At 38.7% G+C, this 14,585-nt stretch overlaps 1 protein-coding gene across 3 annotated transcripts in view; it reads right to left on the reverse strand.

Moving 5' to 3' along the window:
• The window catches only part of ccnd2a (cyclin D2, a), a 126,840-nt gene that overhangs the window by 7,223 nt on the left and 105,032 nt on the right, over window positions 1-14,585 (reverse strand). Inside the window, exons 1-5 of one of the 3 annotated variants that reach the window (XM_056739451.1) lie at window positions 9,919-10,185; window positions 9,103-9,223; window positions 7,542-7,757; window positions 4,992-5,151; window positions 156-304 (exon numbers count right to left, since the gene is read on the reverse strand). In XM_056739451.1, coding sequence (XP_056595429.1) covers window positions 156-304; window positions 4,992-5,151; window positions 7,542-7,757; window positions 9,103-9,223; window positions 9,919-9,926 — 654 coding nt within the window. In that variant the 5' untranslated portion in view covers window positions 9,927-10,185. Of the gene's footprint in view, window positions 1-155; window positions 305-4,991; window positions 5,152-7,541; window positions 7,758-9,102; window positions 9,887-9,918; window positions 10,186-14,585 lie in introns of those variants that run through there. The other 2 variants (XM_056739450.1, XM_056739449.1) reach the window with 2 other exon arrangements.

Consider the following 14,585-nt stretch of genomic DNA (forward strand, 5'->3'; position numbering starts at 1 on the left):
GCTCTCAACCCACAAATGACCAATGTATTTACTATTTCTTTTGAAGAATCTTGTTATCACAAAAAATATTTTTCAAGTTAATCCCCTGTATCTTGATAAATAATAAAAGCTTGCAGTAGTGAAATATGCAGTTGTCATTACAGAGCAATACTCACAACTTCTGTGTTCGTGATCTTGGCGAGTAACTCTGTAAGGTTGTCTCCCCACAGTGAACGGTTAGTGCTGTTGAGTTGCAGGCCGCAGATAGCTGCCGCCACGCTGCCTGTCGCAATCATGGATGGAGGGTACAAGGTGAATTTGAAGTCTAAAGGAAGAGCAAACCTTGCATTAGTATGTGTAAAGCTTTTAGTTCCTACAAAGTAAATTAAATGGTCTACAGAGGCACAGTTTTATCCCAAAGTGTGACTTATGCAGAGAAAATAACAAAAATCTGACATGCTAATAATAAAGGGCTCTTTCCATTAGATCTGTGCACGGTCCTTTGCTAATGACTGCAGCCCAGGATAATGAGGGTTCACTTGGCTCGAAACGAATCTGTAAAGCACCCCACCCCATCCCTCTCCTCCAGTCACCCTTTGCAGATCAGCCCCTTTTCTTCCAGCTCCTAAGTAAATCGTGTGCTCCCTGAAAAAAGCCCTATAGCCTTCGGAAAGGGTGGAATAAAGAGCCACAGTCCCCCTGCCAGTGCTCACTGCTGTAGGTCCTTTTTCCACGTGTGGTCACAGCTGTACATCTCAAAGACCAATAACCTTGTTAGCTTTCTCGCTGTCATTCATAATGCAAATAAGACAGCTTGTGAATGGGCCTGAAGCCCAAAAGGACGACGGACTGAGAGAGCGAAAGAAAAAAAGACGAGAAGAGAATAAACAGGGAGTGAGAATTGAACAGCTTAGGCCGTCTGCCCACTGCCGCATTGATTTTTGTCTGTCTTCTTTTTTCTACGGTTTTCTCTTTCAGTGTGTTTTTCAGCATTTTTTTTCTACAGACTCATAGCCCTGAAGTTGGGGCCAATGAATGGCACACATGCTTTGGCTTTGTTGTTACAACAGCCCTGGATTTGTGTCAGCGTTGCCGCTATGTTTTAGCATATTAATTGAGTGTGGCCGCTGGCGGACCTGGGTCTAGTGAGCAAGAGAGTGTGGCCTCATTGTCCAAAATCATCACCTCATCTCATCCAATTGAGAGATGCAACATCAAGCTCTCTCTTTGGATTCCAATTCAAACCGACAGGCTGCACAAAAGATGGGTGTTGGGGGAGGGTGTTGTCGAGTTTAAGACAGCAGGGGTGACTGAGGGGGGCTCCGCTTCTCTAAGCATCATTCTTTAGTCGCTGTCCAGACCTTCGTAAGGTTTTGGCAAAAGAATAGAGCCTCCTACCCACTCCATTCCCCCTGTGCCATTCCTCTGATGCAGGGCCACCTCTGGACTCATGGTCCCACACTCCCTGGCAGTCTCTGCATTACCATATTGCCATATTCAATTGCAAAGCAAACTGCATGTGATGGCTTTGAGGGTGATTTTTCTTCCCCTTTCTTTTTAGGAAAAATCAAAGACGCGGGCCCTTTGATAGCTGACGAGCCATCCCTTCATTGCCTTCTTAACATTCAGAGCCAGCCGTTTTCTCATTTTGCGACGGAGTGTTGACAAATAAATGAACTTATTATACACTCTTTCTTTTGTAGTTGAATCCAAGCCAGAGAAAAAATTATCACGGATGAGTTCTAGCCAAGCAGAAGGAGGACAAAACAAATTGCATTGCGACTCTTTTTTTGCAACAGGAGACAAAAACATATAGTTGAAACTAGGTGCCCACACACAGTTCGTGCGTGCTTAATGGGCTGCAATCTGATTTTTCACACTCTAGACAAGACAGGTTTGTTGAGGAAACAAGAGTACACGCGTGCTAGTGGCAGAGCTGAACACTCTGGTTTGTGAGAGTGTTAAAGGAAGAATGGCTGTATTCTGCCCGCCTTCATTGATATTCATGCAGAGGATAAACAGTGTATGTAGCTGAGTGGGGACGCCTGTGATGGAAGGCTCCTAGTAAGCGGCGGCTGGCTGGCCTGGTACACCGGCCTCTCACCCCTTCAATGGACCATTCTCCTGCCCTTGCCACACTGCATCCCCAGACCTGTGCCAACACAGCCAGCTCCTTGGTGGGTGCAATGCACTGTATACGCATTTAACTTGTAAATTAATTAAGCGTCCGGAAAGTTGAGAAAAAGCCAAAGAGAGCGATGAATTGAGGGGCAATAAATCAGCTGCCAGACTTCCATACAGACGCAAAGCTTATTAGTTGTCGGTTTAACAGAAAGTCCCGTTTTGAGCGGCCATATTTGGCCGATTGATTAAGGTCAAACATAAACATTTTGAATTTGGCATCATAATATATCACCCATCACAGGCCACAGTCAAATGGAACGAGTCAGAAAGTAAACTGTTGAATAGCAAGATGCTCTGGCATACTCTGGCACCAACTAGCATAAATATTCATATAATTGTATTTAAAAGGAATTATATTTTAATTACTCAACCATGTTGCGTCTCATTATGGAACAAGGCAAAAGTATAGTCCGGCAGTCCTTGCCCCACCTGCATGACGTCATTTTCGTCATCAGGAGTCTTCACGGTCGTCCACACACCCCGTTCACGTGCAGCACATTTTTTGAGACCGCGCGGATGAAACTTGTACAACAGAACATGCGCGACAAAGTGTTCAATGAACCGAGTCCCCTCGGTGACGTACTGTGCATGTGTCAAACTCATCTATCCGCCCTTATCCGGGATCGAGTATGCTTGCGGATCCATTTGTGCGAGAGACGGACGCAGGAATGAAAGTATACCCGCTGTTTAAGGAAGTGCAATCAGTACAGAGTAACTGAATGACACAACAACTTGTTTACAGGTCACATCTGAACACTTTTGAACATATCTTTAATTTAAAGTTATCTCTTCATCAAAGAGGTGGGCTGGTCGTTGCTGTCAAGACAAAGCAATCAGACGAATTGAAAACAGGAATCCTTCTTGACTGTTAAAATCCTGTAACAACTTGTTTCAGTCTTGCTCCAGTGTTGAGTCTTGAGCAACAGCAGTGAGGCCGATGTAGGAGGAAACAGAACTCAAAAGAGATCTCGAACGAGAAATGACATAAAATTGGTAGATTTCATTTTCAGTCCTGATGAACTGCCCAACGGTCACTAGTTATAGTATTTATATATCTTTTGTAAAGGATTTTTCTTAGGACAGCTTAAAACTTGCCTGATGTTCCAGATTTGCCCCCTGTATTATGAGATCTTCCTGTTTTACAGAACATTTCGGCTTAAAGTAAATATTGGCCAAATAACAACTTTATAAAGTTGCTTGTGGTTTTGAATGTGAAGGAGACCTGTGAAGGAGAAGCAGATGGGGTGCTTGGTGTTTAACAGAAAGAATGGGGTATAATCGCTTTTAATGAGCTTGTTCCTGCGCAGGCCAGCGTCAAACTGCCCTCCGGAGAAAGATTTTATCGGGGTTCTCCTTCTGCACTGACCCCTTACATGCCTCTGCATATGAAATGGGGGGTCGTTGCTTTTGTCCCCTGTTTTGCGGTCTCTAGCTAAGCCTTACAGCCATTTGCATATTTCTGAAAGCCCTCCATGTTATTAATTAATACTGAACCGGTCTACGCTGCCTGACCAAATCTCACCAAGTGTCCTGAACGGAACTGTTTTATCAAAAGCGAGGGACCATTAAAAATTAGCGTCCTTTTTTCCTACGCTCTTCTCTTCTTTTATCATTCAGATACAGGGGCCTTGATTTATGCATGTCTGAGAAAAGAGGGGGATGCTGAATTCGCGGCAAAGAATGCACAGTGTACAGGGGAAAGAGACGCAGCAGTCAAGACATCTGCCTGGCAATTAAAAACTTTCAGATACCCCTTAAATCCCTGTTGTTGAACTAGAAACTAGTTTGTGTATTGCTCAACACAAAAGATGTTTCAAGAGATTATAAAAGGTGTGTGTTAGACTAGAATCAGCAATTTCTCAAACCAAATCTCTAAGCTTTCTTATCAGAACTATTACCAATGCACATCCTAGTAAGGGACAGATTCTTTCTAATTCACTCATGCATTCTGTCTACGTCTTATGTCAAAGCAGCAACAAATGTTCTATGTTTTGCCGAATTAACTAGAAGAATCCACTTCAGCCTATTTTCATCCCCATCCAAATCTTTTTCATATTATACTTTTCGCAAAGTTGGAATCACTCCTGAGGTTCCTGGGGAGCTATGCAACCCCAGGGAGGAAGAGTTAAGCTCGGGGGCAGAAGGGTGGTGCACTGGATCCCATTACCGCCTATGGTAATGTAGGGTGCAGGCTTGGCTGGGAGAACCAGCCCCACAAAGGCTCCTGATTATGGGAAAGTAGTCATGCCCCGGAGCATCTGGGAGGCGTGAGAAGTGGGGATAAGATATGAAAACATGACATGCTTCAGTGTTGGGCTCAGCTGGAACAATACGCTCACGTTTTCTCACCCGCCTCTCATCTTCATGTCTGATCTATAAAAGGTGGTCCACCTCCAAGAGGAGAAATAGCCTAACCGTTGGCTCACCAGAACAGAGGAATGTCCTTAACTATACAAAAGCCCTTTGAAGTGTCGCTGCATTCAGGGCTTGTCACTGATATGCCCACCAAACATACCAACACATAAGAAATTCTCTCCATTGCACAACACTATTTTAGTCCAAAAAGTTTCGCATGACTGTAATGAGATGGCATTTGATCATTTGCCCACAACGAGAACCTGCATTAAGTTACTAAAGATACTAGCCCACATAAGTCAACTTTAATTTAAGGTTTTACGAGAAGTAAATGTGGATGATTTGCAACACTTCCTGAAGTGGTTCAAGAACAATATCAGCACCTGGCAGTGGACCTTTTATCCCTCATACTTATAACACATCAAAGGAAGAAATACAATGTATACATTCTACTTATGTATTGAATACACTACCTGTTGCACAAAGAGCAATGAAAGTCTGCACATGTTTACGGATCAGATCCAGTTTATCCACAGGCAGTGGAAGTTTCCTTATAATATGCTCAATGAAATCATTTGGAGTGACAGCAGCCAGGTTCCACTTCAATTTGCCCAAGACAACCAGTTCCCATTCCTGTAAACACAAATCAGTATTTGGATCAAAGACAAGTAAGGAGTGCATTTGAATGAAGTGACACAAATATATCATCCCAGCGGTACCTGACTCATCACTACGCAGGACCCTCACAAGATGTAAATATCCTCTAGTGAAGATCAGGGGTTGGGATAATATTCTGTATTCAGAAACTGATTTGCAAATAACTGTTAGGGGCTAAAACTTATTTTTGACAGAGCCAGTTTGCTCATACAGTAAGCTGGTCTAAGGAACCAGACTGAAAGCAGGCCATAATTTGGCCTTGGCTATGCAGAGCTACAGCCACAAGGCTGAATGCAGATGCATTTAAGTTGAAAAATGAGTCACCTGGAATGTTCAAGCACCAATCACTTCATAGAAACTATACAGCAAGAGGTACATTCCCTCATAGCATGCCGAATTCAAGTACAAGAAGTTAAATGTTCAATACTATTAGGCTATTTATAATCTTTGCTTCAAGTTCAAGGTTTAAAGCCTTTTCTCTATAGGTGTTATAGATTTACAATAATATACATAAATTTGCCATTAAGATCAGACAAATGACAATATTGACAAGTTTTACTAACATTGAGGAACTCCCCCTTGCTGTTTGAAGTAGGGCGAATAAGTGACTAATTGGGGAAAAATTGCATTCGCAGGGACAGTCCTTGTGACTGAACGCTCACTCGGAGATGGTTTTCTTCATAAGCGAACCACATGCATCTCAGTCATGAGATGGCCCATTATGGTTGCCACTACCGCCTAAGACTCGTACATCTACACAATCACTCTAAACCCCTGACCTTGGATCATGCTGAACTTCATACCCCTGCAACAGCTTAAGTGAGCAAAAGCACAATGGCACCCAACCCCTGATGCATGATTTCTCCACTTCCTTTCTGCCGGATTTCAAGGCAAGTGACTCACCCTACAGTCAAACAGCTACACGTTCCTCTAAGGGGAGGTGGCTGATATGAGCATAAAGTGCGATGACATGCTAGAACCACAATCGCTCATTAAAATGTTCTTGATGTACGAGGATTTGGTTCCCCAAAAGGGGTATGTGGATTGTAAACTATGAGCAGAATATGTTTTTATATTCTGTCAATCTTTAAAGATTTGTACAATATGGACAGTATGATTTGTACAATATGGACAGTAATACAAAGGATGATCTGTTTTAAAAATCAGTGAAATGCTGGGTAATGATTGACTCAACCAAGACTACTTAAAGGTCCAATGTGATTTCGGCTGTGATGTGAGACTAGCCTTAAAGCTCACTGTGACACTCTTGCAGCACAGCCTTGAAGCCACTTCCTCTTTTGAGCCCTTCTGTTGTACCTCCATGCTGTCACTGTGGTTGCATTTACAAGAACTTCTTGCCAGCTTGAGATGACAAAAATGAAGATGTGACTGTGACAGCTGATCTCCGGTTTCCTGCATCTGTTATACTTTGCAGACCAGCAGCAGCTCCAGCAAAAATCTAACAGTAGACCGAAGCTGTCAGAAAACAGGTCGTCCATAGCTGCAATTTGTTGACGGCTCTAATCATTTTTATCTTTGGCCTGTGCTTCCACCCATTTCCGTCAGAATGACACTGATGAGCAAGTAGTGTCACCAGTGCTAAGAAAAACTCCCTGACACTGTTCTGAAAGCAGTTAAGCACAGTCAAAACTTCTTATGCCACACTGTACTGTGATAAATATTTTGTTTTCATGCCTATGGGTCTTGTACAAATGATCAGAACGCTGTTTTTCCTTGAACTTGGGCCAACGTGGATGCACCATACCAGAAGATTAAAAATGAGATGATCTTAACAAGATGGTTGTTGAATCGATTGAAAGCCATTTCATATCATCATTTAGGGCTTTTGAAAATAATATGTACAGGTATTAAAGGTTTAGCAAGTTTGGTAGTATTTACAAGTGAAACAAGACTTCAGCCTTGATATAGTTGTGGGTTGCATACTTGCCACTAGATGGCGTAAGAGTCCTGTTGTGCATGCAAACACATTGTTATTACCCTACAGTTAATACTTTCTGGAGGACATCCCTCAGACGGCTTAATATTTTGCCGAAGATAACATAGTCTTTCTATATAGTGCATTTAAACATAACATTGCTGGTTTACGTACATTTACAATTTAAATCCCCGAAAAATCCAAGAAACCCTATAATTATTAATAATAATATTTTTGCATTTCCTTGAAATGCTTTTTAAAAATAAGATGACAAATGAAACTAACAGTTTGATCCTGTTGGTATGTTGATGAATAATTAAAAATAAACCATTAGTAATTCATATTTTGCAGATAAGGAAGTATGCCATTACCTATAGCAATCCCTACACATTTTAGACTTTGGCGATTAAAGAGTGCATTTGGAGCTTACCAGAAGTTCCTTTGGTCTGATGGAGTTATCGGTGTAGATGCACAGCTTCTCTGCAGTTAAGGGACGCGTCTCTTTCAATTTCGACGCAAGAAACATGCATACTGCGCCAAGCAATTGCAAGTTACATTTTCGTGTTGGTACCACTGCTAAAAATCGGTCCAAGTAGTTCATAGCCAGTGGAAAAACTTCTTCCTCGCATTTCTGTTCCTCGCAGACCTGGAAAGGGCAGGGCATAACTTAGTTAAGAGGAAAAGATGCACGTGGCGCAACAAAATTAATCCCCAATTTATATTACTCTTTACGACTATATGTATAAAATAATTAACATGACATGATAACGAAATACATGGCATTGTCAATCATATCCAGATATATGATTTCAAATCGTCATGTAAGTTTGGGGATTGTTAAAAAAACGTATTTCTTATGTTTACATATATGTTAACTGTATATTTTTAATCGATGAAAACAGGACTTTAAAGTCTTTGTCAAAAATCCTTTGGTTCATTCAGTAAGAAATGAATTCAAGTAACTATCACCCCGAGCCAAAAAACACCCATGCAACACAGAACGGGATCTGTTTTTTTAATTCGTCATATTTTCATAAAATATTTAAAAATATAAATAAATTGCCCACGTCGGCTATTCATACATCTAAATATTCAGCAGACCTTTTCACATCATTCCCGACAATTCACAGAGTGTTAAATCGAATATATATATGATTAAAAGAGCGTTTTTGAAACGAAGTAACATGCGGTCTTACATGAGTGCGTCACCGTCGGACCGAAATATTCTGTTCAAATATTTTTATAAATTATCCTGCTTGACTCAACTGAGAATATAAAACATGAAAATAAAGGGTAGGTCCTCCTCTAACGTTTCCAATACTTATTGACAAGAAATATTAAATATTCGGACAAAAAACGAACTTAATTCCGAGACTACAGACTTCGATCAGCATGGGTTAAACAACACGGCCCTCGCCCCTTCCGCAACCATTTATTTAGAAATATATATACAAATTTGTAGCAAAGTAATTCACGACATAATCAACCACAACTATACACTTTAAACGCTCGTTTATCAGGTCATGCACATGTAAAGAGTTGTTACGAACATTTTGTAGCGATAAAGTTGTTGTGAAAGAAAAAACAACATGGCGTTGCGAAGAGAAGAAGCATAGCGGCAAGCATTGAAGTGCATACGTGTGCATGGAAATATTTATCCTAAAAATAAATAAATAACATCAAGCATAACTCTCTCCTCTGTGTAAACGCTACCGAAAACATTAAGATAAACGAGCTTATAGTCGCTGACATATGTTCGTAACACTCATCCCCTACTAATCTAATCGTGAACCCGGTCCAAGATCAGCGTTTATGGCTGCAATAAAAATAATAGCCAGCAAAATCGGATCAGTTCTTTCGGAAATATAAGGCTACTAAACCTCAACTTTTTCCCATTAGAATGATAGCATGACAGAATAGAGAAACAACCAACGTTTGGAAGATACGATGTAGCCTACTAAAGGAAATGATCGGGTAAGTAAACTACTAACCTCCAACATCCAAGTTGCCACCATCCTCCGCATAAAAGGCTGAATGTCTTTCTGAACGCATTTAAAATATGAACACTGTGGAAGAAACCTCTCTTCGATCGTCAACAAGCTCTGTAGGACCCTGTCATCATATAGAAGATTCGGGTCAGGACGGGCTCTTACAATGGTGTCCATCTCGAGACAAAGCAGTTCCATGATTGTTACAGTCCTTTTAGATGTCAATAACGTTTATAATCTTTAAAATACGACGGTTGCGAAAGGCAAATAGAGGAGAAATGACTTCTCCGGCATATAAAACGAGTCTACAGGGCTGTCCAGGTTAGTCCTGTTCCTTTGCAAACTTTTCCCCACTAGTCTCTCTCTCTGCTCTGCAACATTTGAGGTCTGAGATGTAGGCTGGTGACGAAACACTGGTTTTATTGGCCAGGCGCAACATGTTCAGTCTTCCTCTCCTTTTCCTCGCCTATCGCTCTAGTTTGCAGATAATCAGTAGCCCCCACAAAATGGAAAGAAAGACAATATCGCCTGGTGTATGGATGAAGCCGTTTGTTAATTCACTTAATCACGCGCAGCTGTTATAATGACACCAGGTAAACACAAACATAAACATAGCCACTGCAACAAAAGAACTCTTACACTCAACGTATATGCTATACTGAGGCTCGAAGTAAAAGTCAAAGTGGTTTTAGTTTATTCATTGTCATTGTATGATTTCGCATAGCCTATAACTGCAATATTAAATGGTGACACATTTTTATGAAACTTTCACATAAATAGCCAGAAACTTTTTATGTATTTAAAAAGACTAAACTTCACCTCATCATCACAAAAGCTAAATGGAGCTATCTTACGCCTGTGATAATGAGATAGCTTTCTAGGAAATGCAGCGAACGCGTGAAGCAACGCTCTCGTCAGAGATAGCAGCTGAAGAATTATTCTCTCGAGCTGCTCAATGCTTTCTATACAGCATTGTCTCCATTTACGACTGAAAAAGGAGTTGTAAGCCTACCAAAATTGCAACCTGCCACCAAAGATGCGACTGAAAGATTTCAATGAAAACTTCACATTACTCATTTAAGCAGCAGTTGAGATACACCATTTATAATAAATGACTTACACATAAATCGTGTTAACTTATTTAAGAGACCTCATGGAACATCTTGTTATTAAACTGATCAAGGCGGCTGCATCTCGAGATTCGACACAGTGTTACTCTGATTCTCAAGAACTGAGCAGACCACATGTGCTTTGGCAACAGTTGTTTTGTTTCAACACTTTAGATGGTGATAGGAAATGTCTCTTTAAAACATTTTTTTTCATTCGGTGTAGATTGCTTCCTCCACCCTGTCAATTTGCACAGCCAATAGTTCTGCGTGCTTCATATTGTTACTGGGCAGACTGTGGAAGTACAACTTGTCAGGAAGAAGTTAATCCTTACCGATCACTTGATTAAGATTATTAGTTCTCGGAGTCTGCCGCGCGCAGCTGTCATAAGTAAATTTATACAAATCTAGGAGAGCGACACCATTGCACCCTAACCGATGCTTAGAAAGCATTATGACTACAAGATCCATATTGTAACAGAAACAAATATGGGGATTGCAGTTTAAGCAAAAAGTGCAAAATAAAGTATAAACTGATTTTTAACAGGTCTCTAATTGGCTGGATATTTATATAGTTATAAAGTCTCATTTACAAAGTTAAATAATAAATTGATACTTCATCCCCAATCTACACTGCAAACGCAATGATGCAATGTGCTAATCATCAACAATTCTGAGCATAGTGAGGTACTTCCAAAGACTCAAAAGATGAAACATTCAGTCATTTTGATACCCCTTTAAACCATGTGCCTTCTTTATCTAAAATGAAGTGTTGCAGTACGCCACCGACACGTCATATTTCGGCAATGCGAGGAGTTATAAAAGGGTTTCATACATCAAAACGTTCATTAGCCTACTGGCTTCGAAGTCTAAGCTCTGCGTGTTTAAAACTCAAGGATGCATCTTTTCTGTTATAATACATAACGCTGTCTTTTTCTGTCTCATTTAAATGATTTCCATTATTAACGGTTTAAACACTGTATAATACAACTAATAATTAATTTTGAACACTGCTTAGCAGAAGGTTTCTTTCCTAAACAAGGACATTAAACAGGACGTTTGTATTTTAAAGGACTGTTCTCATTTCCATAAAGACACACAATGTATAAAGATCCGTCTGTCTAAGAAACGTTTTAACTTGCTATTCAGTGGTTTTTAATTTAAACATTATCATGCCAAATAAATCGACTTGTATATCTGCCTTTCGAATATATGAGACGTTAAGGGATCAAAATATTTGTGATGTTTTCATTGTACGCAGTTCACAAAAATTAGGCGCATGTTTTAGCATTTATTATGTCGGTAAATGTCTTTTTTGTAAACAAGTTCTTTACATAAGCTCATGTCGAGTAAAGACGCGTATCATTTACAGCTCTCTTTAAAATAAACGTCAAAAAGGTTGAATACAGCTTGATTCAAGTGTCCATCCTGCTCTTCTAAGATTCACGTCTCTCTCTCTCTCTCTCTCTCTCTCTCTTCTAACCTGACCATGCTGTTTTTTTCGCGGAAAATGACGTCACACACGCGCTGCTCTCTCTGGGCTCAACAGTTCAAGCTATTTCCCGGATGCCTGCAATTAAATCGATATCCGTGAAGACACACCCAGACAAAGTTTGCCAGATCCTTCAAATATCACTGTATATTTTATATTTAGGTTATTTATATCATTGATTTGTGTTATTTTTGTTTCCATAAATCAGGGAGGTCTGTGTGGTCTTATCAAAAAGCTTAGATAACTCTAATATATGGAGGATGTAAAGTCTGAATGAATTTAAAGTTATATGTTTTAAGATTTAATAAGGTTATATTGAGCAAAATAAATGGGTAATATTACATAAATGGCACCAGAGTCATGTTAAAACAAGCATTATTTTTCTAGAAATAGATTAGAAACAAGTGGTCTACATAAACTTTACATAAAAACATTGATTTTGTGCAATGGGCTAAGGGTCGAAAGCACACAAACACTGCCTTGATGTTAAACAATAGTTGTTCAAACTAAATACATAAATATATATTACATATATTTATATAGAATATCTATGCAAAACTGAGACAGTTAATGAACATGAATTGAAAGGCACATCCAAATTATTGAAATGTTTTACAAAATAATATAAAAAGCTAGGAACTCATATAAACATGTTAAGAATAATTACTAATAATTTATCAAACGTATTAAGTCACATTGAAACAATATTGGTGCCAAGTAATTTGAGATTTTACCATATTTTGAATATCTTCAAATAAAACTATTATCATGCACTTGTAACATTCAATTAAATACATACTTTATTTATATATATTGCAGTTTATATAATCTACTTTAGCCTATTTAATTTTAGCTTCTTTTTTGTAAAATAACAACAACATTAATTTGCTAAGGATATTGCCTAATATATATATATATATATACAGTACAATATCTACTTATCTGAGTATACTAGGGAAATAACCAAATTTTACTTTTCCAAGTTTTTATTATTTTAAATAACATCACAAATAAGGAAACGATTTACTGGAGAATTGTCTTTCAGTTATAACCATTTCTAAAATGTTTAAAAAAATCTTTAAAAAATATCTTCACCAAAAAATTCATAGTTTAAAGAAAGAGCAAAATAACAGATTTCTCACAGTTATAATGTTGTGGTTGAGCAACTGCAGATGTCCTTACTGAATGAAAACAAGAGCGTTTAGCCATCCATCAAACAAATAAGCGATATGCTTCATTACTTGACAGTTTACGATGTCTCCTGTTAATGTAAATACCTACTGTTTATACTAAACTATTTTTTTAAGAATTATATATTTCCTGTAAAAAATATGTTAATCTTTCAACTATGAAGTACAAATTTAACAAGCCTTAAACACATGCAGCAACACATGTCAATAATAATATTTTAATTTTAAGCTTTCAAATACAATGCAGTAGAAAATATATTTTTTGGACCTTTTATAGGCCTTTTCATATATGAAGTCAAAATTCTATACTTGATTTGCTCCCTCTATCCCCTTTGAGTACATTTTCATTGACAAAACCTTTTGTCTGTTTAAAGTGAAGGAGATTATGGAGTTAAGGAGATTCCTGAACAGTGATGGGAATAACGGAGGTATAAATAAGCGGCGTTACTCGTTACTTTTTTCAGCAACATGTAATCAAACGAATAACTGTTCCCCGCTTCAACGCCATTACCGTTACTGACAAGAAAATGCAGCGTGACTATAATCGAGCTCACTGAAGCAGTTTTCATCTGAGTAGGCTGTCTCTCATCCAAAGGACCTGCAAAGTTTTTTCTCTGCTGTGTGTGTTGGGGGGTGGGAGATAACCGCATAACTGATGATGATTGGCTTAGGAAAAGTCAGGTCGGGTTTTCACACACAAACCTAGTCGCACCAGAGTACACCACCAGCGGACAGGACTCAGAGAGCGATGGCAAGAGCAACAAGTTCAAATGTAGCTTTCGCAAAACTGGATATATAAGCACTACTTTCCCTCGCTTTGGTGAAACACAAGGAATGCGTATGTAACGTGCAACTTATTCCCAGAAAAAAGAAGTTTCACGTCGGTGTCAAGTAATTCTAAACTAATGATGCACCTCTCATAGTCACATTTACCAACAAAATTAGTACCTGAGACCTAGTCCGTACGTTTCACTTTGAAAACTGAGTTTTCGTTTTAAAACGGTTTTCCACCACACTAGCGTTTTCAAGTGTTTTGCCTATCCACACTGAAACATGCTGAAAACGTATACATCCATGCTGCACAGTAAAACATGTGACACTACATCCTGTGTGGGCGTTTGTTTACATTCTGCCTTTGTCACAGCAATGTGAAGCAGAGCACAGAGAACTTTTTAAATGGATGGAATGAATAAAAACGTAATTTATTTTAGGACTTATTTGTTGACCTGTTGCGGTCTTTGCAATAAACAGCAAAAGTTCTGAACTATTCTATTGTGTCTTATTGTTCCAGTATAGTAATGATAATATTTACAATATTTACAATAATTATGTATAGATATATCAAATATTTAATTGAAAAGGTGTTTCTCACATTGACCCACAGCAACAATTAAATAGTGTTAACATATTTAATATTGAGGGCAACCAAGTTCTTTGATATATTTGAACATTTTTAAAAGGTAACGCAATAGTTACATTCCCTTGTAAGTTGTTTTATAATGATGTAACTCAGTTACTAACTCAATTACTGTTTGTGAAAAATTTGTTTTTAAAGGTTCCTGTTCCTGAAACTTCCTGTTCCTATCTCTTTTTAAATAAAAAAGGAAGCATCTGAATGTTGTCTGGAAATGTTTTTATTTAACCAAATAAGTTACGATGTGCACAAAGATTAATATCTGTTTAAATAGCAGAGTATTG

This window comes from Triplophysa dalaica, chromosome 24 (genome assembly GCF_015846415.1).
Source record: "Triplophysa dalaica isolate WHDGS20190420 chromosome 24, ASM1584641v1, whole genome shotgun sequence".
NCBI classification, from domain to species: domain Eukaryota; kingdom Metazoa; phylum Chordata; class Actinopteri; order Cypriniformes; family Nemacheilidae; genus Triplophysa; species Triplophysa dalaica.